This window comes from Delphinus delphis, chromosome 1, assembly GCF_949987515.2.
Source record: "Delphinus delphis chromosome 1, mDelDel1.2, whole genome shotgun sequence".
Lineage (NCBI taxonomy): Eukaryota > Metazoa > Chordata > Mammalia > Artiodactyla > Delphinidae > Delphinus > Delphinus delphis.
Window position 1 is genome coordinate 100,352,618 of NC_082683.1, and position 23,711 is coordinate 100,376,328.

At 38.7% G+C, this 23,711-nt stretch overlaps 1 protein-coding gene across 1 annotated transcript in view; it reads right to left on the reverse strand.

Annotated features, from left to right (window-relative positions):
- Positions 1-431: 431 nt before the first annotated feature.
- The window catches only part of DENND2C (DENN domain containing 2C), a 93,246-nt gene continuing 69,966 nt past the window's right edge, over positions 432-23,711 (reverse strand). Inside the window, exons 9-19 of the mRNA XM_060027605.1 lie at positions 21,370-21,479; positions 19,708-19,777; positions 18,714-18,791; positions 17,989-18,129; positions 17,359-17,507; positions 16,709-16,886; positions 9,778-9,819; positions 8,732-8,837; positions 4,269-4,508; positions 3,940-4,026; positions 432-2,460 (exon numbers count right to left, since the gene is read on the reverse strand). Of these exons, the coding sequence (XP_059883588.1) occupies positions 2,429-2,460; positions 3,940-4,026; positions 4,269-4,508; positions 8,732-8,837; positions 9,778-9,819; positions 16,709-16,886; positions 17,359-17,507; positions 17,989-18,129; positions 18,714-18,791; positions 19,708-19,777; positions 21,370-21,479 (1,233 nt within the window). The 3' untranslated portion in view covers positions 432-2,428. The remainder of the gene's footprint in view (positions 2,461-3,939; positions 4,027-4,268; positions 4,509-8,731; positions 8,838-9,777; positions 9,820-16,708; positions 16,887-17,358; positions 17,508-17,988; positions 18,130-18,713; positions 18,792-19,707; positions 19,778-21,369; positions 21,480-23,711) is intronic.

The following is a 23,711-nucleotide window of genomic DNA, read 5'->3' on the forward strand; positions in this document are numbered from 1 at the left end:
CGCCCCCAGCGCGAGATAACCGCCCGCTAATCCCATCTTTTAAAAAGACTGTGATTTCGCATTCAGGGCATGTATAAAATCCAATCATTTTGCCCTTAGAAATTCTGGTAATAGAATAGTTTCTCATTGCCTCCGACCACTCCTGCTACTGCTGATGCCCAGTCTCTGGTCCCTGGCTTCCAGTTCCTTTTGACTAAGCAGGGAAAGACCAAATAAGGTAGTCGGACTATATATACCGTGCCCGGTGTGCAAATCTAGACCCCGACTTTGCCAAGAGCCTGGAAATGTTGGCCACTGTAATTAAAGCTTGGTTAGTCTTGGATCGATTATCTTTTACCTACCATTAGATAAATGTGTTAGCTATAGATTTAAGTGAAGTAAAATATCTTTACAGCTTAAACAATTTTATTTCAAATTCTCCAGAAGATCCATTGAATTTTTTGTGTTTATTCATTAAAAGATCCGTAAACATTTTATACAAATTTTCAGCGATTATTTTACAAGTGTGTCCAGAATTTGTAATACTTACAAACAAAAAATAAAACAGACCAAAGAAAAGGAAGCAGCTTCAGATCGCAGGGATAAGACTCCCATCCCTGAAGAAAAGGTCTCCTCACAGAGGGATGTCTGGGATCCACCACAGTAACACCTTATACCCCCATTTTATCAACACTCAATTCCCAGTTACTAATTGTTCCCTCAGGGTGGGAGTGTTAGAGGAGACCAAATGGGGACATGTCTGGTAAAAGCCCCACTGAGGTAAGCTGCTTAATAAACTTTTTTTTTTTTTTTAACATAGGCTTAGTTCTATTTTCTTGGCCCACATCTATAGGAATTGAATTATACAGCACCCATCTTAAATGGTGTCTGCTTCAGATCCATTCACGCACACCTGAATGGGTTGTAATGACAATACTGCACAAGTTAATAAGTTGTATCATAACACAACTTATAATGCTTTAAGTTTGAATAAATATTTTTTATGCCAGTTAAAGCCATCAGCAGGAGTTGAAGAAAACAAACTGACACTTGCTGTAACATTTATCAATTAGCGTTACACCAATGCTGACAAATTCCTCTTTCATACCACTACTACTACTTTAGATATTATGGGTTGGAGTGATTATGTGGTGTGTGCCCAGGAAATGTCCATATTCTGAGTCCAATTTAACTAGAGCAAAAAGTCCAACATTTCTAGAGGAACCAAAAAAAGTCTCATCTAGACACCTATAGTTTGAAGTCCCTTATTCTCAGAGCTGCAAGTTGACTCTGGTATACTTCAGCTTAAAAAACAAAAACAAAAAAAAAGCTTTTTCAATAACTATAGTCCCACAGAGTTCAAATTTCCATCTGTAGGAATAACCAACTTTCTATGTGTTCATAAACTAATAGTCCTAGCTTCAGTTTAAAGTTATTTAAACTCTGAATTCCATTTTCCTCATTAGTAAAATGCAGATGCAAATATCTCATAAAGTTGATTTAAAGACTAAACAAGATGACATACATACATGTACCATTCATGGCACATGGTGGACACTAAAAAAGAAGGTAGTTCTCATGCCCTTAAAGGACATTTTCCTGTTAGGTATATATTTTTTCTTTTCTTGTTTTTGGCCATGCCATGCGGCATGTGGAATCTGCATGGGGGATCTTAGTTCTCGGACCAGGGATCAAACCTGTGCCCCTGCAGTGGAAGCATGGAGTCTTAACCACTGGACTGCCAGGGAAGTCCCCCATTAGCTATAATTCCCCAAAGTTTAATGCTGACATGCGTGGGACAAGCTACCCAAGTGCCACACAATGTGGAGGAGGCGCTATAAAATGTCTATTTTTATAAGATACTCAATAACAGTGATAATACATAGGGCTTCCACATAAGTGAGATTCCCCTAGACAGGGCACTAGACCAAAAAAAAAAAAAAAAAAAAAAGAGTATAGTCCTTAGCTCAGCTCAAACAGCCCATAGGTTTAAAGCTGCCATGGTATTTCAGTGATGAGAATTATGTGTGAAGGGCTAGTCCTCTACTTCTATCATGCCTCCGTAGTACCTTAAATGCAGCACTTTTCTCATTGTGCTCATCTATGAGCTGTTTTTAAAATGCAACACCATCTCTTTCTTGTAAAAGACAAATGCCTTCATAGACTAAGCTCAAAACACAAAGAATGAGCTCAAGAATCAAAAAGAAAGGCCACTTAAAAAAAATCTGGTGGCAGAGTAAAGGGAGCATTGGTTCCAGACTACTCCCAACAATTCTCCAGTGATTACTACAGCAGCAACAGGAGAATCCTCCTCCGAGAACCTGGCCCGCTCTGTAACCTTTCAACTTTCAAGACTTTGTAGAATACTTCAGGGCATCTTGACTCTTGGAAAAATAGTTTCTTTGTCACTTTCTGTTCTATTTAGGATGGAGGCTGTCAATCAAGGATTTCATTTCTTCTGAAGAAATTTCATTTTACTTCCTAAAGGAAAAAAGTAGAGTGAACTCTCATTAGTTCATTTTTATTTATTATACATTATTTGAGGCAAGGGATTAAACCTAGTCATTCAGAACAGCCCAGAAGTAAGCTGCCATCTCAAGCTATCAGTTGATGGTTTTTTTTGTTTTGTTTTGTTTTTTTGCGATACGCGGGCCTCTCACCGTTGTGGCCTCTCCCACTGCAGAGCACAGGCTCCGGACGCACAGGCTCAGCAGCCATGGCTCACGGGCCCAGCTGCTCTGCGGCATGTGGGATCCTCCCGGACTGGGGCACGAACCCGCCTCCCCTGCATCGGCAGGCGGACTCTCAACCACTGCGCCACCAGGGAAGTCCAGTTGATGTGTTTAACCACCAAAAAACCCCAAACCAAACCAAACCAAACACACACACACAAAATCCCCACATTTCTAATTGTAGAGGTAGAAGAGAACTGAGACATCATCTAATCCCATGGTTTTCAAACCTGACTGTAGGTTAAAATCAGCTGTCCTGCTCCCCAGAGATTTTGTGGAGCCTGGTGTGGGGTGTGGGGTGGATTTTCTTCTTGTTTTTTCTTTTTCTTGCCGCACCACACAGCTTGCAGGACCTTAGTTCCCTGACCAGGGATCGAACCCATGCCCCTGCATTGGAAGCGTGAAGTCCTAACCACTGGAACGCCAGGAAATTCCCTGGATTTTCATTTAAATTCCCCAGAGATTATAATATTGTAATCAGAGCTGAGAACCACTGATCTAATCTAACACCATGGTATAAAGATGAAATAATAATAGCCCTAGACATGATTGTCCATGGTCTCTCAGCTAATTAGGGGCTAATTTTAATTAGGGGGGCATATATTTCAAAGACCAATATAAATACCATAGAATACAGGTTCTTCATTGTTTGGGGCTACTACACCACTGTTCTCCTACATCATACTGGATAATTAAAAGTTAAATATAATTGAAAAATCATAAACAACTGTGTTTCCTTGTGAAGAGTAAAATTAGAGACTTGCAGGAAATCCTCTTTTGCCTCAGATGCCCTCTGAACCAGGTATTTTTAACCTGGAGCATATGGATGGGCTTCAAGGGGGTCCATTAACACCCTAAAATTATATGCATAATTTGTTTGTATGCTCCAAGTATATTTTTCTGGGAAAAGGTACAGATTTTAATAAGATTCTTCCAGGGATGTGGCCTAGAAAAGATTAATAATCATGATATGCAGAATTCTTATATCATGAGGGAGCTTCATCTGAGGAAAACAGCCCCATGGACGACTCTGATGGAGAATCCTAACCTCTGAGAAAGACTTTTGTCTTTCTCCAAAACACTTTGGAAATAGGGTCATGGTTTCTGGTCACCCTCCTTGAGGTTATATTGTTGATGTGATGATAAAGCTTTTGTGATGAGGCATGCTTACCGCAAAAGTTTTTTTTTTTTAACTATATTTATCTAACAGGAAAACACAGCAACTTACCAAGAGTCCGCAAAATTCTATTCACTCCACTGGGCTCAGACTCAGGAATTGTTTCCAAATACTGGAGGGCCCGGATCTCAAACAAACCTACAAGAAAAACTCATGTTGATGAAACTGCCATACATTTAAGACTGAAAATCAATTGAATAAAACTCTGTACTCACTACCAATGTACTTCCGTAGCTAAAACAATATCACAAAATAAATGTTTCCCATAATAAACAACTCATAGTGAGCCCTTGTAGCTTTATGCTATTTTTTTATATATTATTTTCAAATCTTTCAAGTACTCACTAAATACAGAGGGAGAACTTTATGATGAAACTGACCTTTCACCCCACTTTTCCGAAGCTCTCGGTCCTGGATGAATCCTGCAAACATCTGAGTTTCCATGAAGAGATCCAGGAAGTGGCGTACACTTCGGGAGGTGTGGGATTTACGGAATGGCTCCCTTTGGAATACACGCTCCCCATGCTCAGTGACAGTCATGCTCAAAGAATAATGTCCCACCAGTTCAACAAAAAACCTGACAAATGCTTCGGACACCAGAGAGTTGAGTGTCACATCTTCTGCAAAATGAACGAAAAAAGAAAGAAGGAGGGAAAAAAATCCCCTAAGTTTTGTGTTTATAGGGACACTGGCTCCAGTTATAAAAGTGACGCCTAGGGGATCACAGATTAAAGGACAGAGAATAAATGTAGGAATCCTCATTCTTAGCTTTCTTGTACTCTTCATGACCTGAAAAAAAGCAAATGGCTTATATCCTTACCTTCATGTTCTTCCCACACATACTGTGGTCTGCACATCTGTGATTTCACTGTAATGGCTCTTTCAAAGGCCACCAGTGAGAACCAGCCAAATTTAATCTCCTTTTCTATTTTTATCCTCCTTTAAACTCTATGCTGTATTTGTGCTGACCTCCTCCTCATTCCTCTTGTCTCCCACAACTTTATGCTCTCCTGATTTCCTGATTCCTCTCCTGCCTTTAGGACCAAAAACATTGGTTTTGCTCTTGCCTCTTCTTCTTCTTCCTAGGCATGGTCTTTGGACCCCTTCTCTTCAACATTCCTTTCCTTAAAGAGCTAACTGGTATATGCAGAGAGAGCTGGCTTTCTTTGTCAATAATTCTCAACCTCAGATCTCCAGTCCTGATATTTCACCAAAATTCACTTTCTACATTTTCAGGCTACCTATAGGTGATCATCATTTGGCTGTCCCATTAGCACTTACATTCCATTTGTCTAAAAGTCACCATCTAGGGAATTCCCTGGAGGCCCAGTGGTTAGTACTCTGTGCTCTCACTGCTGAGGGCATGGGTTTGATCCCTGGTCAGGGAACTAAGATGTTGCAAGCTGCCCGGCAAGCCAAAAAAAAAAAAAAAGTCACCATCTCAGGTCCTTTTGGGAAATTGGTAGACTACAAATCAAATAAACAATACATGCCAAAAACCAAATTCATTATATTTCTCCACCAAATCAGTTTCTCTCTCAACTTTCTCATTTCATATTGCATCATGATTATTCCATAATAAATAATAATGTATTGAGTGCTTTTACAAATTTTAAAATAATCCAGTGAGGTAAGTCTATTATTTCCCTTTTACAGCTGAGGAAACTGAGGCTCAAATCAAAGACATTCTCCAGGGTCCCCTCATCCAGTACCATGGAGAAGCTGCAGGGCTCCCAAGTCAAGTGATTCTTAACCACTATAATATAGCACAATGTGTTGCCTTCCAGGTTCCAGGCTGAAACCTCAGGTTCAACTTAGACTCCTCCTTTTCCTCCCATATCAAAATAGTATTCTTTTCCTCACAATGTCTCTTGCTCTTTCCCATGGGCTGACTGGGGATCTGGGACCCAGGTTTAATCAGACTTCTACCATGAAGCAGCTGTATAATAGTGGGCAACTTGCTTTACCTCTCATGGCCTCTCTTTCCATATCTGTATAATGAGGTGGCTGATTAGGCAATTTCTGAGCTCTCTTCCGACATTAACATTTTTATTCTTTTTTTTTAAATTTCATTTTTATTATTTGGCTGCATCAGGTCTTAGCTGTAGCGTGTGGGCTTTTCTCTAGTTCTGGCATGTGGGCTTAGTTGCCCCATAGCATGTGGGATTTTAGTTCCCCAATCAGGGATCGAACCCATGTCCCCTGCATTGGAAAGCAGAATCTTAACCACTGGACCACCAGGGAAGTCCCTACATTTTTATTCTAATCTAGATTTTTGTTATATTTTGTTCAACAGACTTCCTTCTCATCTCTTTCTTTCTGCAGCTGAGAATCCATCACTGCTTTATCATTAACGCTTTTGCCCCACTCTCCCATCGCCTCCAGTTACTGTCCCATCTCTCCTCCAGTTCGCAGCAAAAGATTTCTTGGAAGAGCTGTTTATACCTGTTGTACCTACTTTCTTACACCTAATTCCCTTTCTTTAAAAAATTATGTTTCTCTATAACTTATCTTCCATTCTTTGTTTCTGTTTTAATGAATAACTTTATAGATTCTTGTAAAATATTTCTTAAGATCAGGAGTGAGATGACCACACAAGTGCCCACCACAAAGCTTAGAATAGAACATCACGTGTATCTCTGAAGTTCCCTGTGTGATGCTCTCTCAGTGGTGTTCTTCCCCTACTTTGCAATAGAGGGTGACCATTTTTTGTAATTTTGTGTGTATCATTTGCTTTACATTACAGTCTTACCATACACATCCAACACCAACAACATACTGTTAGGTTTTGTATGTCTTTGAACATTATATAAAACATTATATTCTTCTGCAACTTACTGTTTTAATTCAACGTGTTTTTTAAAAAATATTTATTTATTTATTTATTTGGCTGTGTTGGGTCTTAGTTGCGGCACGCCAGATCTTCAAAATGTGTGTTTTTAAGCTTCTTTTTTTTAAATGCTATATTCTCCTGTCAGTGGACATCTAGGTTGTTTCAGTTTTTGCTATCACATACAATAACACTATAAAAATTATTGTACTTGTTTCCTAGTTATAATGTACAAGAGTTTCTCTGTGTATATATCTAAAATGGAATTGTTGGGTTGCAGGATATGTACACCTTTAATGTTACTAGATGATGCCAAATTGTTTTTCCAAAGGGGTTGAAGTAACTTACACATTCTCATCAACACCTGATACTGTCAGACTTTTAAATTTTTGCCAATATGGTGGTTATAAAATGGTATCTCACTGTGGTTTTAATTTACATTTCCCTGATTTTGATGGGGTTGTATATCTTTTCATATATTTATTGGCCTTTCATGTTTCCTCCTCTATGAAATGACTGTTCATATCTTTCCCCCATTTTCCTCTTGGGTTGTTCATCTTTTTACTTTTAAACTGTAAGAATTTTAAAAACTAAATTCTAGATACTATTCCTTTGTTAGTTATATTTGTTGAAAATGCCTTCATCTAGTTTATAGCTTGTTTTTTATTTCTTTTAGGGTTAGGGAGATTGGGGTTGACATATATACACTATTGATACCATGTATAAAACAGATAACTGATGAGAACCTACTGTATAGCACAGCAAACTACTCAGTGCTCTGTGGTGACATAAATGAGAAGGAAATCCAAAAGAGAGGGGCTATATGTATACATATACCTGATTCACTTTGCTGTACTGTACAAACTAACACAATATTGTAAAGCAACTATACTCCAATAAAAATAAAAACAAAAAAACATAACTGCTTACTCTTTCCTTCATGAAATACTTTCTTCACTCAGTTTCTACAATATCACATACTCCTGGTTTTTCACCTACTTCACTAGCTGCTCCTTTTAGTCTCCTTTGCTGGATCCTTCTCCTCTTCCCAACTACCAAAAGTTGGAAATCTAAGCACATCATCCCCAACCAGGGCTCAATCCTTAAATCTTTTTAATTTTCTCTCTATACGTACTCTATTGGGCTATTTCATCTGTTCCCACAGCTTTAAAATAGCAACTTTTAAATGTATGTCTCTAGCCCAAATCTTTCCTCTGAATCTCAACTTCACGTATATAAATGCCTACTTGATATCTCCAGCTGAAAGTCTGCCAGGTATTGGATGTCCAATAGGTATCTCAAACTTAATATTAAAAACTGAACTTTTAGTTAGTCCTCTAAACCTTCCCCTTCTCTAATGTTCCCCATTGGTAAACAGCCTTAGTGTTCTCCCCTGTGGAATGGGGATTAAATCATAACACCTGCTTCATAAAGATATTACAAGGATGAAATAAGATGTATGCTAAGTGCTTAAAACAATGCCTGGCACAGAGTAAGCCACCCATAAAATATTATTCATCCTTTTATTCAACAAATACTTATTGAATACCTATTTACTGAATGCTGTTTAAAGTACTGGAAATAGAAAACAAATAGACGGTCACTGCTCTCATGGAACTTACATTTTAGCACATCAGATGGTGATGAAAGCCATGGAGAAAAATAAGGTCAGGGAGGAGGATAGGACATGCTAAGGGAACAGGAACAATTTTAAACAGGACAGTCAGAAAAGGCCTCACTAAGAAAGTGACATTTGAGCATGGGCCTGCAAGAACAAAGAGCAGGAGCCCTGTGGATATCTAGGGGAATAGCATTCCATACATGGAACTGAGCAAGTGCAAAAGTCCTGAAATAGAAGGGGACTTGGCACAGCTGAGGGTGAGCAAGAAAGCTGACTATAAGCTTATGAAGGCACAGGCAATCTCATACTGCTATTGCATATGCTTTGGCAGGGTGCTGGGCATGTGGTATTTACTGCCTTGACCTTAAATCCTCAGACCACTTGTCTCATACCTTGTAAAAAATTCTGCTCCTGAGCCAAAATTTCATTTCGTTCTTCCAAAATTTGTATCAGGGCAGCCTGGAGTTTAGGTGGTAGAATGTCATCCTCATCAGATACCTTAAGAGAAGAAATTGAGATTTTCATGAGCTTTGAGAGAGAAAGTCTCAAACATGCCTTATTTAAGTCCCTCAAAGTCCACAGGTAGCTTTGTATATATTATGGCTGAAGAGTCAGTCTCAAGCTTCCTTCCCTACATTGAGCAGAATCCACAAAACTTATGGTGCATACATCTTCATTACATTTAAGAAAAATAAATAATACGCCTTATAAAATTTTCTGGCACTTTCCCACAAAATGTTTCTCATCTCCAAGTCTTATGCTATATTACAAAGATCATCCCCAAATAAATGGTGCTTCACATGTGACGAGCTGACTGATTCTGAAAAAAGACAGTCTTGGGAAACATTCTTTTCACCCTGCCCTCAGTGCTCACAAAACTATATACAGGTTACATACAGAGGGCTGCTCTAAGGCTTTACTAACTCTCCTCTCCACTTCACTATCTAGAATAAGTGACACTTCCTTTCTGCCCCTACTGTATCTTGTATAAGTTTCTATTACACCATTTCTAAAACTTTATGGCTATGTCTGCTCCCTCTCCCCTCCCCTTTAAACTATAAGGCCTGAGAGATCAAACTGAGTATCTTACTCATCTTTAGTTTCTGACTGGCTAACAGAATATCTAGAAATAATTGGTGCTGAATGCTTGTCAAATTTAATTAAATTAGAGACCTATACATCAACCCATAAGACTTGAAGGGAGGGTTACCTCTTTTGAGAATGGCAGTTAATCTGTTTCCTCCTTCCCTAAGTTGGGACAGTGAGCTATGAACCCAAATCAAATTTTTCAGGTCAATCTTGTATGATTGGCCGCAGTGTCAAGTCAAGTATGTGTAGGAACTGTAAGTCTTGCCTGAGTCACCTTCTCTAAGTACTTTCACATATTTTCTGGCCAATTATACCCAAATATTACATAATCACCTCCTTTGTCACTCACCTCCTGTAAGAACTTGTCTGCACAGAGATCAACTATCAGCACCTACGGAATAAAGGAGCCAGACAAGTTAAACCAGAGACATTCACAGAGAAATACATTAGACACTGCTAGATCAGGAAGAGTGTTTTGATTCTTTCATGCAAAGGGGAATAGTTTTAAATAAACTTAAAGGTTTATTTGTTTTGTTTCCTTTCTTTTTTTAAAAATTGAAGTATAATTGACTTAAATATTATATTAGTTTCAGGTGTATAAAGTGATTCAATATTATTATACACTAACTTAAAGTGTCAGCCCATTTAAAAGTTAACTCATCAACACAAGTAAAAAGAATTTCAAGTTAAAAAAAAATGATGGCAGCACACCTAGAGATTAAAAGAGACTAAAAAAACCACACCAACCAAATGCACTGCATGGACTTTATTTGGAACTTAATTCAAACTATTAAAAATTTATGAAATAATAAGAGAGCTGAATACTGAATTTTTCTGATATTGAGGAACTGTTATTAAATTTTTTAGGTGTGATAATGGTATTGTGATTATGTTAAAAATGACCTTATAGAAATTCATATTGCAATATTTAGAACTATGAAATTATGTCAGGATATACTTCAAAATATTATGGGAGAGAGGTAGAAGTATGATTGGCCAAAACTTTGTAAGTATTTAAGAAGGGTGATTTGATTTATTTTACTCTCTTGTTTACTTTTACATATGTTTAAAATTTTCCATTATAACAAGTTAAAAAAATAGGTTAATACAAAAATCAGAAGTGTTTCTATACACTAACAATGAAGTGTCTGAAAAATAAATTAAGAAAACAACCCCATTTTCAATTGCACCACAAAGAATAAAATACCTAGGAATAAATTTAAACAAGGAGGTAAAAGATATTTGTGCTGAAAACTATAAGACACTGATGAGAGAAACTGAACAATACACAAATAAATGGAAAGATATTCCATGCTCATGGACTGGAAGAATTAATATTGTTAAAATGTCTAAATTACCCAAAGCAATCTACAGAGTCAGTGCAATCCCTACCAAAATTCCAATGGCAATTTTCACAGAAAGAGAACAAACAATTGTAAAATTTCCATGGAACCACAAAAGACTCCAAATAGCCAAAATGATCTTGAGAAAGAAGAATAAAGGTAGAGACCATCATACCTCCTGATTTCAAACTATATTACAAAACTATAGTAATCAAAACAGTATGGTACTGGCATAAAACAGACACATGGCTCAATGGAACAGAATAGAGGGTCCATAAATAAACCCCACACATAGTCAATTAACTTTTTTTATTAATTTTTTTAAAATTAATTAATTTATTAATTTGGCTGCACTGGGTCTTAGTTGCATCACATGGGATCTTTAGTTGTGGCATGAGGGATCTAGTTCCCTGACAGGGGTCGAACCCGGGCCCTCTGCATTGGCAGCGCACAGTCTTCACCACTGGACCACCAGGGAAGTCCCAGTCAATTAACTGATGACAAAGGAGCCAAGAATATAAAATGGGGAAAGGACAATCTCTTCAATAAATGGTGTTGGGAAAATTAGATAGCTGCATGCCAAAAAATAAAATTGGAACCCAATCTTACACCATACACAAAAATCAACTCAAAATGGATTAATGACTTAAACATAAGACCTGAAATCATAAAACTCCTAGAAGAAAACACAGGGGGTAGCATCTTTACCTTGGTCTTGGCAATGATTTTTTGGATTTGACACCAAAAGCAAAGGCAACAAAAGCAAAAATAAGCAAGTAGGATTACATCAAATTAAAAAGCTTCTGCACAGCAAAGGAAACCATCAATAAACTATAAAGGAAATGTAAAGAATGGGAGAAAACATTTGCAAATCATATATTGGATAAGGGGTTACTACCCAAAATATATAAAGAACTCATACAACTCAAAAGCAAAAAAACCCCCAAACAATCCAATTAAAAAATAGGCAGAGGAACTGAATAGACATTATTCCAAAGAAGACATACAAATGACTAACAAGCACATGAAAAGGTATTCCACATCAGGGAAATGCAAATCAAAACCACAATGAGATATCATCACCTGTTAGAATGGCTAGCAACAAAAGACAAAAGATAACAAATACTGGCAAGAATGTGGAGAAAAGGGAACTATTGTGCACTCTTTATGGGAATGTAAATTGGTTCAGCCACTATGGAAACAGTAAGGAGGTTCGTCAAAAAATTAAAAACGGAATCAGCACATGATTCAGCAATCCCACTTCTGGACATGAAACCAAAGGAAATAAGATCACTATTTTGAAGAAATAGCTGTACCCCCATGTTCACTGCAGCATTACTTACAAAAGACATGACAATGGAAACAACCTAAATGTCCATCAACAGATGACTAGATGAAGATGTGGTATGTGTGTATGCATACACACACACACAAACACACACACACAAATACACACAAACACACAATGGAATATTATTCAGCCATATAAAGAAGAAAATCCTGCCATTGGTGACAACATGGATGCTAAGTGAAATAAGTCAGGCAGAGAAAGACAGATACCACTTACATGTGGAATCTAAAACAAATGAATTCAAAGATACAGAGAACAGATTGGTGGTTGCCAGACATGGGGGTGGGGGATGGATGAAATGGGTGAAGGGGGTCAAAAGGCAAAAATTTCCAGTTATAAGATAAATAAGTTCTGGATATGTAATGTACAGCATGGTGACTACATTTAATAATACTACACTGTATATTTGAAAGTTGCTAAGAGTCTATCTTAAAAGTTCTCATAACAAGAAAAAAAATTTCTAACTATGTGAGGTGATGGATATTAACTAAACTTACTGTGTAATTATTTTGAAATATATGCATATATCATATAATATCATTATGCTGTACATCTCAAACTAATACAATGTTATACGTCAATCATATCTCAATAAAACTGGGGGAGAAAAGAAGCTTAACCCATCAGTGTAATAGGGAAGAAGAGCTATTTCAATAAGTGGTACTGGGATAGTTGGCTATCCATATGAAAAAAATGAAACGACCCCTACCTCCATTTTTTCTTTTTGGCCACACTGTGTGGCTTGCAGGATCTTAGTTCCCTGACCAGGGATTGAACCCACGCCCACAGCAGTGAAAGCAGGGAGTCCTAACCACTGGACTGCCAGGGAATTCCCCCTACCTCCTATTATATATAAAAAAAAATCAAGCCCCCGACTTCAGAAACAAAAATTAAAGGCATAATAATAAATCTTCCAAGAGATAATATAGGAGGCTATGTCCATCAAGTTAATACAAAGAAAAACTTAAGCAGTTCACACACACACACACACACGCACACACACACACACACATATAAAAACACTAACCATAAAAAAATTGATAATTCTGACCACATTAAAATTAAGAACACCACTGTATTTAAAAAACACCATTTTGGAGAATGAAAAGGTAAGCTACAAAGGGGCTCGTATCCAGAGCTATAAAAACGCTTCTTACAAATCAGTGAGGGTAAACAATTCAGTATAAGGATATAGCCTATGAATTTTACAAAAGATGACAAAAAATGACATTCAAATGGCCAATAAACATATAGAAAGATGCTCACCCTCAACCATAATCAAGGAATGCCAATTAAACCACAGTGAGTACAACTACATACCCATCAGATAGGCTAAATTACACAAACTGATGACAACAAGGGCTGTCAAGGATGTGGAGCAACAGGAACAGTGCTGGAGGAAGTTTAACTTGGCACAGCTACTTTGGAAAAGCTTGACTTTACCTACTAAAGTTGAAGGTTTACTCTATGACCCAGCAATTCCATTTCCAAGTATATGTCCATAAAACTGCATGCACATATGTACATATGTACCAAGGGTCATGAACAAGAATATTCATAGCAGCATTATTAATAATAACTCCAAACTGGAAACAACTCAGATGTCAATCAACTGTAGAATGGATAAGAAAATTGTGGCACATTCACACAATGGAATACTATACACAATTAGAATAATCAAACTACTGTTGTTAAACCCATCAACATGGATGAATCTTAAAGACATAATGTTGGGGACTTCCCCGGTGGTGCAGTGGTTAAGAATCCGTCTGTCAATGCAGGGGAAACGGGTTTGAGCCCTGGTCAGGGAAGATCCCACATGCCACGGAGCAACTAAGCCCACGTCCTGCAACTACTGAGCCTGCGCTCTAAAGTCCACGAGCCACAACTACTGAGCCCACGTGCCACAACTACTGAAGCCCACTTGCCTAGAGCCCGTGCTCCACAACAAGAGAAGCCACTGCAATGAGAAGCCTGCACACCACAACAAAAAGTAGCCCCGCTCGCCGCAACTAGGGAAAGCCCACACGCAGCAACGAAGACCCAATGCAGCCAAAAAAAAAAAAAGACATAATGTTGCTCCAAAGAAGCCAGACTGAAAAAAGAAAAGAAAGAAAGAAAGAAGGAAAAAACATACTGTATGAGTTCATTTATTTCAAGCTTAAAACCAGGCAAACCTGAATTACATTGTTTAGGTATACATGCCTAGGATGTTAAGCTATAAACAAAAAAGAAAATGAGCACCACGAAAGTCAACATAATGGTTACCTTTGCAAGGGGTGGGGAAGGGAACAGTGATTAGAAGAAAGCATGATGGGGGACTTCCCTGGCAGTCCAGTGGTTAAGACTCCGCGCTTCAAATGCTGGAGGTGCGGGTTTGATCCCTGGTGGGGGAACTAAGATCCCACATGACACGCGGCATGGCCGAAAAATTTAAAAAATAATAATAATTAAAAAAATTAAATTAAAAAGGCATGATGGGGGCTTCCCTGGTGGCGCAGTGGTTGAGAGTCCGCCTGCCGATGCACGGGACATGGGTTCGTGGCCCGGTCCGGGAAGATCCCACATGCCGCAGAGTGGCTGGGCCCATGAGCCGTAGCCGCTGAGCCTGCGCATCCGGAGCCTGTGCTCCACAAAGGGAGAGGCCACAACAGTGAGAGGCCCGCGTACCGCAAAAAAAAAAAAAAAAAAAAAAAAAAAAAAAAAAGGCATGATGGGGACTTCTGTTTCCATTGCCATAATATTTCTATTCTATTCCAATGTTGGTTACATAAGCATTCACTATGTGATAATTAGCTGAGCCATACATTTTGTTTGGGCATTTATCTATACGTGTTTTATATCTGAAACAATTTATTAAATTAACCTAGAGTAGTTTCTGTGTATGATTTTTTAAAAAAGACCTATTCGTCTATACAATGGAGAAAAGACAGCCTCTTCAATAAGTGGTGCTGGGAAAACTGGACAGCTACATGTAAAAGAATGAAATAAGAACACTCCCTAACACCATACACAAAAATAAACTCAAAATGGATTAAAGACCTAAATGTAAGGCCAGACACTATCAAACTCTTAGAGGAAAACATAGGCAGAACACTCTATGACATAAATCACAGCAAGATCCTTTTTGACCCACCTCCTAGAGAAGTGGAAATAAAAACAAGAATAAACAAATGGGACGTAATGAAACGTCAAAGCTTTTGCACAGCAAAGGAAACCATAAACAAGATGAAAAGGCAACCCTCAGAATGGGAGAAAATATTTGCAAATGAAGCAACTGACAAAGGATTAATCTCCAAAATTTACAAGCAGCTCATGCAGCTCAATAACAAAAAAACAAACAACCCAATCCAAAAATGGGCAGAAGACCTTAATAGACATTTCTCCAAAGAAGATATACAGATTGCCAACAAACCCATGAAAGAATGCTCAACATCACTAATCATTAGAGAAATGCAAATCAAAACTACAATGAGGTATCACCTCACACTAGTCAGAATGGCCACCATCAAAAAGTCTACAAACAGTAAATGCTGGAGATGGTGTGGAGAAAAGGGAACCCTCTTGCACTGCTGGTGGGAATGTAAATTGATACAGCCACTATGGAGAACAGTATGGAGGTTCCTTAAAAAACTAAAAATAGAACTACCATACGACCCAGCAATCCCACTACTGGGCATATACCCTGAGAAAACCATAATTCAAAAAGAGTCATGTACCACAATGTTCACTGCAGCTCTATTTACAATAGCCAGGACATGGAAGCAACCTAAGTGTCCATCAACAGATGAATGGATAAAGAAGATGTGGCACATATATACAATGGAATATTACTCAGCCATAAAAAGAAACGAAATTGAGTTATTTGTAGTGAGGTGGATGGACCCAGACTCTGTCATACAGAGTGAAGTAAGTCAGAAAGAGAAAAACAAATACCATATGCTAACACATATATATGGAATCTAAAAAAAAAAAAAGGTTATGAAGAACCTAGGGGCAGGAGAGGAATAAAGATGAAGATGTAGAGAATGGACTTGAGGACATGGCGAGGGGGAAGGGGAAGCTGGGACGAAGTGAGAGAGTGGCATGATGGACATACACACACTACCAAATGTAAAATAGACAGAGGGAAGCAGCCGCATAGCACAGGGAGATCAGCTCGGTGCTTTGTGACCACCTAGAGCGGTGGGATAGAGAGGGTGGGAGGCAGATGCAAGAGGGAGGAGATATGGGGATATATGTATATGTATAGCTGATTCAGTTTGTTATAAAGCAGAAACTAACATACCATTGTAAAGCAATTATACTCCAATAAAGATGTTTTTAAAAAAAAAGACCTATTCAGAATAACACAAGAATTAGCCCATGGTTCAATACTGCAAATAAGATACAACTTCAGATTCATGTATACTACAGAATTTTTCTCATTTTCATAAACAGATACAAAAATATGATAGCATAATGTATTAACAATCATAATTATATATTATTATTAATTAATGACATATCCACCACTGTTAAAGATCACTTGTTTTCATTTGCCAGCGCCCCAGTCTTTTCCACAGGTACTATTTCTCCCATCTCACCTCTTCAATGGGTAGGTCCTGGAGCTGTGGTAAGGAGCAAGACAGGATTCCAATAAGGAAAGGAGTAGGTGAGCACACAATGTCGATCATAGATGCTGGCAGGACTGGGATGTAGGTATGCTGCCAGGTGAATGGATACAGTGTGGCAACCACAGCATGGCCACATTTTGACAGGGTGCTAGCCAGAGGAGAAAGCAAACGGTGTCATATAAAGAACAACAATGGAGGGCATTTCAGACATTACGTTACAGAATTACAAAAGTGATGCCAGTTAGTGATCATAGATTAACAATTCTGTGATTACTCATTAAATTTTAACATTTTATTTAAATTTTAACTTAATTTACTGAATATCTTTAATCTCAATCTAGCTGTTTCCCACAATTTATATTGCTAAAAGCTAGTGTGTACTTAGAAAAGCAATTCCAATGTTTAACAACAGTTTTAACAAAACACATTTTGAAGGTAAATTAATTGCAACCCCCAAAAGTCACTGTTATAGCCGAATGCAAATAGCTTTTGGATTCTCCATGTCACTATAGCATTAGGTAACTGAGATCCTACCTAAGTGTTTTCTAATGCCCGAATTTTAAAATAGTAAGCACAAGTAAAACAACAGGCTGAAGTGACACATTTTACTTATTTCTCACCTTAGGCTGTTGGCAACAAAGATTATCCTCCGCTCCAAAAGGAGAGAGGCACAGACCCGAATGAGATGGCACACACTCAGGCACTTAAAGAGACATTCAAAATCAACATGTTCCAATCGTGAGTCCAGTGGTCGGCACAGTTCAATTGACTGAAATGCAAAATTTGAATCAGGGGAGCTGAGGTGGGAAAACAATCCCTAATGACAATACTAATGGATCCTGTCATTCTTTTACAGGTTAAATTCAAGAGAGAGGGTCTGCTACAAAGAGTTTGTGAAGCTGCCTACGCTAATGCCAAGACTTAATACCTTACTTTTGGGCTGTAAATTTCTGGTGAAATCTTTCATCCCACTGGACAATAGTATGTATAATCTTCATTTATCACACTGAAATAGATATTATGCAGGGGCTCAATCTACAAATGATAGAAAACCTCTGGTTCCTGGGTCTAGGATCAACTATCTCACAGATCAACTGGATGTTTCTCCAGTGCTTTGGTGACCAAAACATATTCTGTGCAGTTCATGAAAAAGAGAAAACTACCCTGTAAGGTTTCTATCAGGTAAGGCCTACTAGTGTAAGGCCTGCTTTTTGGCAGCTATCAAACCTTTTCAAAATGAACTAACTTACCCCATCTCCAGCCCCAGGGAGGTAGCTCTTTACTGTGATGGTGCGTCCAGGAGCTGGGAAAGGAGCTTCCATGACACTTCGCATAAATGGGTAAACCAAAGCTGGAGACATTTCTCTTCTCTTTTCTACTTCATCTAAAATCTACATACAGACAAAAGATTTTTTTTTAATTAGGGACTCAGTTCAAAAACATAAAAGAATCCTATTGAAGGAACTGCCAAACTGGGTGCACAAACTTGAAAATAATACCAACAGATTTCAAGACAGATAAGCTTCTGCAACGAATAAAAGTTCATTAAAGGCATCATTTCTCTTAGAGGTACCTTTAAATCTCCAAGAAAAGTTACTAAAATAAATCAACTTAATTTTAGAAGAGAAGCCCCTTTTTATATCACTAAGGCAGGGGCAAAGAAGGTGACACAATAATACCCTGCAGTTTGGTGTCTGGGAAAGACATGAGACAAGATAAACTTCAGGCAATGTTTTGCTTTAAGCTGGCAGGTTTAGCAAACCAAAATGAGGATGACGGGGCAACATCATCTGGATTAGAGGTCTAAATTTAAGCCTTCAAACCCGTAGCTCTAATCTACTAATGGGAAACCCTTTCTAAAGTACTATGTTAAAGTCTATGCCACTTAACATTGCCTGGTGAAGTCATCAGAAACAAAAACTCACTCAGAGCTCAGAAAGGACAACACTTTTCATAGGGCCCATTCTCCACTCACCTTTGAAAAAAGGTTGAAGCAGCCTAGGCGACTGACCATGCAGTATACCTCAGGGAGTCGCTTTCCTTTGCCTTCTGGCTAAAAAAAAAAAAAAAACAACAAAGCAAAAATTAAACAGCACGAGTCTTTACTAATTTGGACTATTAATACCTCTTAATACTCCTTAGTATAGAGTAGGAACCAAAGCTCTCATTCTCAATGAACACTGAAAGATGAGAAAATGCTAAAAAAAAAAAAAAAATGATAGCATGATTTATTCCAGTTTAGTGATGGCATATAAGCAAGAAGTAACTCAGAGCTCCCTCGATTGGCTCACTGTACTCCATTCCTCAAATATAACCAGACTGACTTCAGCTACAATGTCAGTGCTTTCTTCATCTATTACAAACAAACAAATAAATAAAATAACTCCATACCGTTTCTATTATGGAACACTCTGTGGCTAACCTCCACCTTGCTCTTACTGTTTAAAGCTAACATAGCTTCGGGACTTCCCTGGTGGTCCAGTGGTAAAGAATCCTCCTTCCAGTGCAGGGGACTCGGGTTCAATCCCTGCTCAGGGAACTAAGATCCCACATGCCACAGGGCAACTAAGCCCGTGAGCCACAACTACTGAGCTCATGTGTCTCAACTAGAGAGCCTGCGTGCCGCAAACTACAGAGCCCACACGCTCCGGAGCCCGTGAGCCACAACTAGAGAGAGAAAACCCGCACGCTACAACTAGAGAGAAACCCGTGTGCCACAACTAGAGAAAAGCCCACATGCCACAACTAAGATCCTGTGTGTCGCAACTAAGATCCTGCGTGCTGCAACTAAGACCCACCGCAGCCAAAAAAATAAAGAAAATAAAAATATAAAGCTTAACTAGCTTCTTTATAATACACAGATCACTGAGTAGCCCCCAAACTCATCTAGAGATCGTGTTTCTGAAGTTCCTAGTCTGACTCTTTTGTTCCTCTACCAAAGCTGCCTGTAGCACAAGTCTGGGACTTACCAAGAGCTTCTTACAGTAACCAAACCACCGGCTCCCATCTTCACCAGTTAAGACAAAGGAGAACGTTTCACTGAAAAAAACAGTCAATAGTTTGAGATTCAAACAACTGCTTATGACATTCCTCGGAACAAGCAATTAAAAATTAGAGTCCAACAGCAGTCATTTTGTGATGTAAGAGGAGGCAGCAATATTGTATTTATTGCAAGTCACATTCCTCCTGAGGGAGAATGTCCAGCCCTTGAGAATATCTTGCTTTGTACTGGAGTGAGAGAATAGCATGTGATGAGCTGTTGATGCCGCTGCCTCCTTTTACTTTCTTATTTATTTAGTCCAGCTATTAATCAAGCCTATTTTCCTTCTGCTGAATGTCCAGTTTAGTCAAATATATAGGTAAACTATAAAGAATTCTGATAAGCTATCTTCCCTTCCAAATTCTTCTATTTAGTTCTGAGAGGTCATATGGAACTGTGATAGGGAAAAGTTTATATCCTTAATACATAAAAATTATTAGGAAAATTACCATCTCATTAGAAACACTGGCAAAAAATATGCATAGATAATTTACAAAATGAAGACCTAGAGATGCCCAAGAAATAAATTCATTAACAATCAAAAGAAATTCAAATCTGAACAACATATACATATGTCTATATTTGGCCACGAATAAAGATTGGAAGGGAACATCTCAAAACATTTACAGTGCTTATCTCTGAGTAACCAGAATGCCAGTGATTTTTAATTTCTGCTTTTTATTTACTCCTCTGTATTTTTCAGACATTCTAGAATAAACACACATAACTCTTGGGGAAAGCCAACCATGGAGCAGCCAGGCCAATAAGAAAGAAGCCGCCTATGCAATTAGTACAACTGACAGCACAAAGGCTTCAGGGTTGATGGCTCAGAGATGAGAGCGCCGATCAGGCTAAACTGGTTAGGAGAGACAGGAGCAGAGTCTGGAGGCAACGTGGGGTGGAAGGGCAGAGCTACTTAGGCAACAGCTGAGGCTGTCTTCCAGCAGGTCATTGGCATGTGATATGGTTCACATAATCACGCTTTTCAGCCTAAATACATGATTCAATAATTACAGTTTTGAACAAAGCACTTATCTATTTATAAGCAGGATATAATTTTATTATATTATATATGGCTTATTAATTGAAAATAGTAATTTCCTCTAGATACTGGGAAGCAATTTCTTATCATTCCCTTCTCAATATACTTACACCTTCCAAACTACAGCCCCCTCTTCGTACAAGTTCAACAGGGAACATACAATCTGGGCTATGGCTTCTTCTAACAACTTGAAGGAGATAACAAGATGCAGACATTGCCATGTTTTATCTCTGTTTCTCAGTCCCTAAGTTAAAGTCTTTTTTTCCTTTTCTGTCCACTTGGTGGCATTTCTGATTATATGTAAAGTGGAACTTTTTTTCCTGCAGAATTGGCAAATTGAAGAGACTCTCAAACTTGTTTTCCCTTTGACACTGTTTTTCTTTTTTGAGCCCCACATAGGAAATGTCCTAATTGTTTCTTCCTTTCCTCCCACTGCATCCTTGATCTGCCACAGAGTCCACAGAGCTTCACTGCTGACTGTTTCTCAAAGATTCTGGTTCTACTTTTGCTCGTCCAACAAATAGAAATCAGATAAAGTAGTCTATTTACCTCTTGAGTTCTGAGGTTGGCACCCAGTCCTTTGAATCAGGAAAACAAAATTTTGGGATAACTTTGAGCCTGTCTTCAATGTCTCTGGATTGCTTACAGCCATGATCACCCTGAAAAAAAATAACACTGTAAGTGACTAATATTCTGTGTAAGCGGAGTATATAAATAAACTCAGCCTGGTCTTAGGAAAAGAGGTCTCTGATAAGTCTAGGTAGGTGTCTCAGAGTGGTTCTGTGCTATTTAATAAAACAGGAAGGCCAAGACTGGTAATCACTGAAAACATACTGAGAACTGAGTTTCTAAGGAAAAAGAATTCTGTTTTACATAGAGAGGGTACTTATGTACATCCTATAATCTGATGTAAGAGAAATGATTGAAAACAGTTTCTTAGCTAGAGGAAGAATCTTAATTCAGAATTAACATACTAGTGAGAATATTTTTATGAATCATGGGACATAAAATAAACGAAAATCTATTCTACAATATACTGATAGCAAAAACCTAGTTAGCTCAAGACACTCTCTGATCAATAATCCAAGATGTTTTGAAAAGGCAGGTGAACGTTACTTAGAAAAGATACTATTTTTAGAATCCACCCCATATATATAATCATTTTCCTTAGCATATAATCTTTGCTACCTAATTATGGGTTTGCAACTTCCTGTAAGATTTTAGCATGGAAGACCTTTTGTGCAAGTCTGGTATTGTACTTTAAAGGACAGTCTAAATTTAGTTAAACCAAAAGACATTTTAAAATTAGTATAAAAACAAGCAGATAAGTCTAATTACCATATTGCCTTCATGTAACTAATACCAATGATCTATCCTTTAATTTCTAAAACAAAACATGCAGCCATTCTGGGTCACTTAGAGATTAAGCCCTTAAGAAATGGAAAAGCACTCTAACAAAATTTTAGTTGTGTCATATTCTATTATTTTTATACTGTTAAATGATTCACAATCATCTTCATTCAAGGTTTTCCACATCAGAATCAAGAGGGGCTCAGGCAGCTCTTTCCCTCCCAGACTTATAGATGCCTAATGCACAATAACGCCAAGTAACTTGCTTAGAGACATCCTTGAATTACTGTCAGAGTCAACTGGGTCCTCATCTGGTTCCAAACCCATAATTCAGGCTGTGCTGAAAACAGGTTCAACCTCAAGATTTCTCTTTGCAAATGTAAGACTGATGAACAACAGAGAAAAAAATTAAGCTTCTCTTTATGGGAAATTTGAGTCCTCGACTATCTATTTTAGACTCTTACGGTACTGTGTTACTAAAGAGTGCAGTGACGCTGTGCTCTCAGGCCACACTGAGGAATTTTATAAGAAATTAAACATTGATTTATTTACAGCAGGAATGTTGGTGAGGACTTTCTTAAAAAATGAGAACCCATGCAGGAAATGTCTCAGATTTCAGTTCAGTTGTGCTTCATTAGCTTTTCTTATTTTTATTTATTTATTTTTTGGCTGTGTTGGGTCTTCGTTGCTGCTCATGGGCTTTCCCTAGTTGCGGCGGGCGGGGGCTACTCTTCGTTGCGGTGTGCAGGCTTCTCATTGCGGTGGCTTCTCTTGTTGTGGCGTATGGGCTCTAGGCGTGCGGGTTTCAGTAGTTGTGGCTCGAGGGCTCTAGAGCACAGGCTCAGTAGTTGTGGCGCACGGGCTTAGTTGCTCCGCGGCATGTGGGATCTTCCAGGACCAGGGCTCGAACCTGTGTCCCCTGCATTGGTAGGAGGATTCTTAACCGCTGCACCACCAGGGAAGCCCTTCACTAGCTTTTCTAGTGAAACATGAAACTCAGGGTTTAAACCCGAAGTCCTAAAGTTCCTGAGCAGATAATGAGAGCAGTGGTCCAAGTAGTAAGCTGGAGGGTGAGTAAATGTCCCTGTTTAAAGGGATTACTCCTTCCCAAGGCCAGCTACATAATTTGCAGAGCACAGTGCAAGATGAAAAACTGTGAGCCCCTTGTTCAAAAAGCAGGAAAAAACAATGTAAAATGAAATATAAAACTTGTTACTTTCTTCTGTGGTTTCTTTCTCAGCCTGCAATGGGGTTTTTGATTTTCTGCTTAATGGCATGCTCCCTCAGGCACGAGGATCCTGGAGACAAGTGCAGATTCTCACAGGTGCCCAGGGACCCTGGCCTGCAATCTGGTGCCCAAGTGGCCCACCAGCTGCTGGGTTTCCCCTCGGGCCAGCTGCAGGACTGAAACTCTGTGTCCTGACTAGGGGTGGGACAGTTGAGCCAAGGACTTCCCTTCCCATGGGCCCACTACTCGAACCCGCAGCAGCTAGGCGACCCTCAAGGGGTTGTAGCCTCCACATGGGGACGTGCTTAGTACT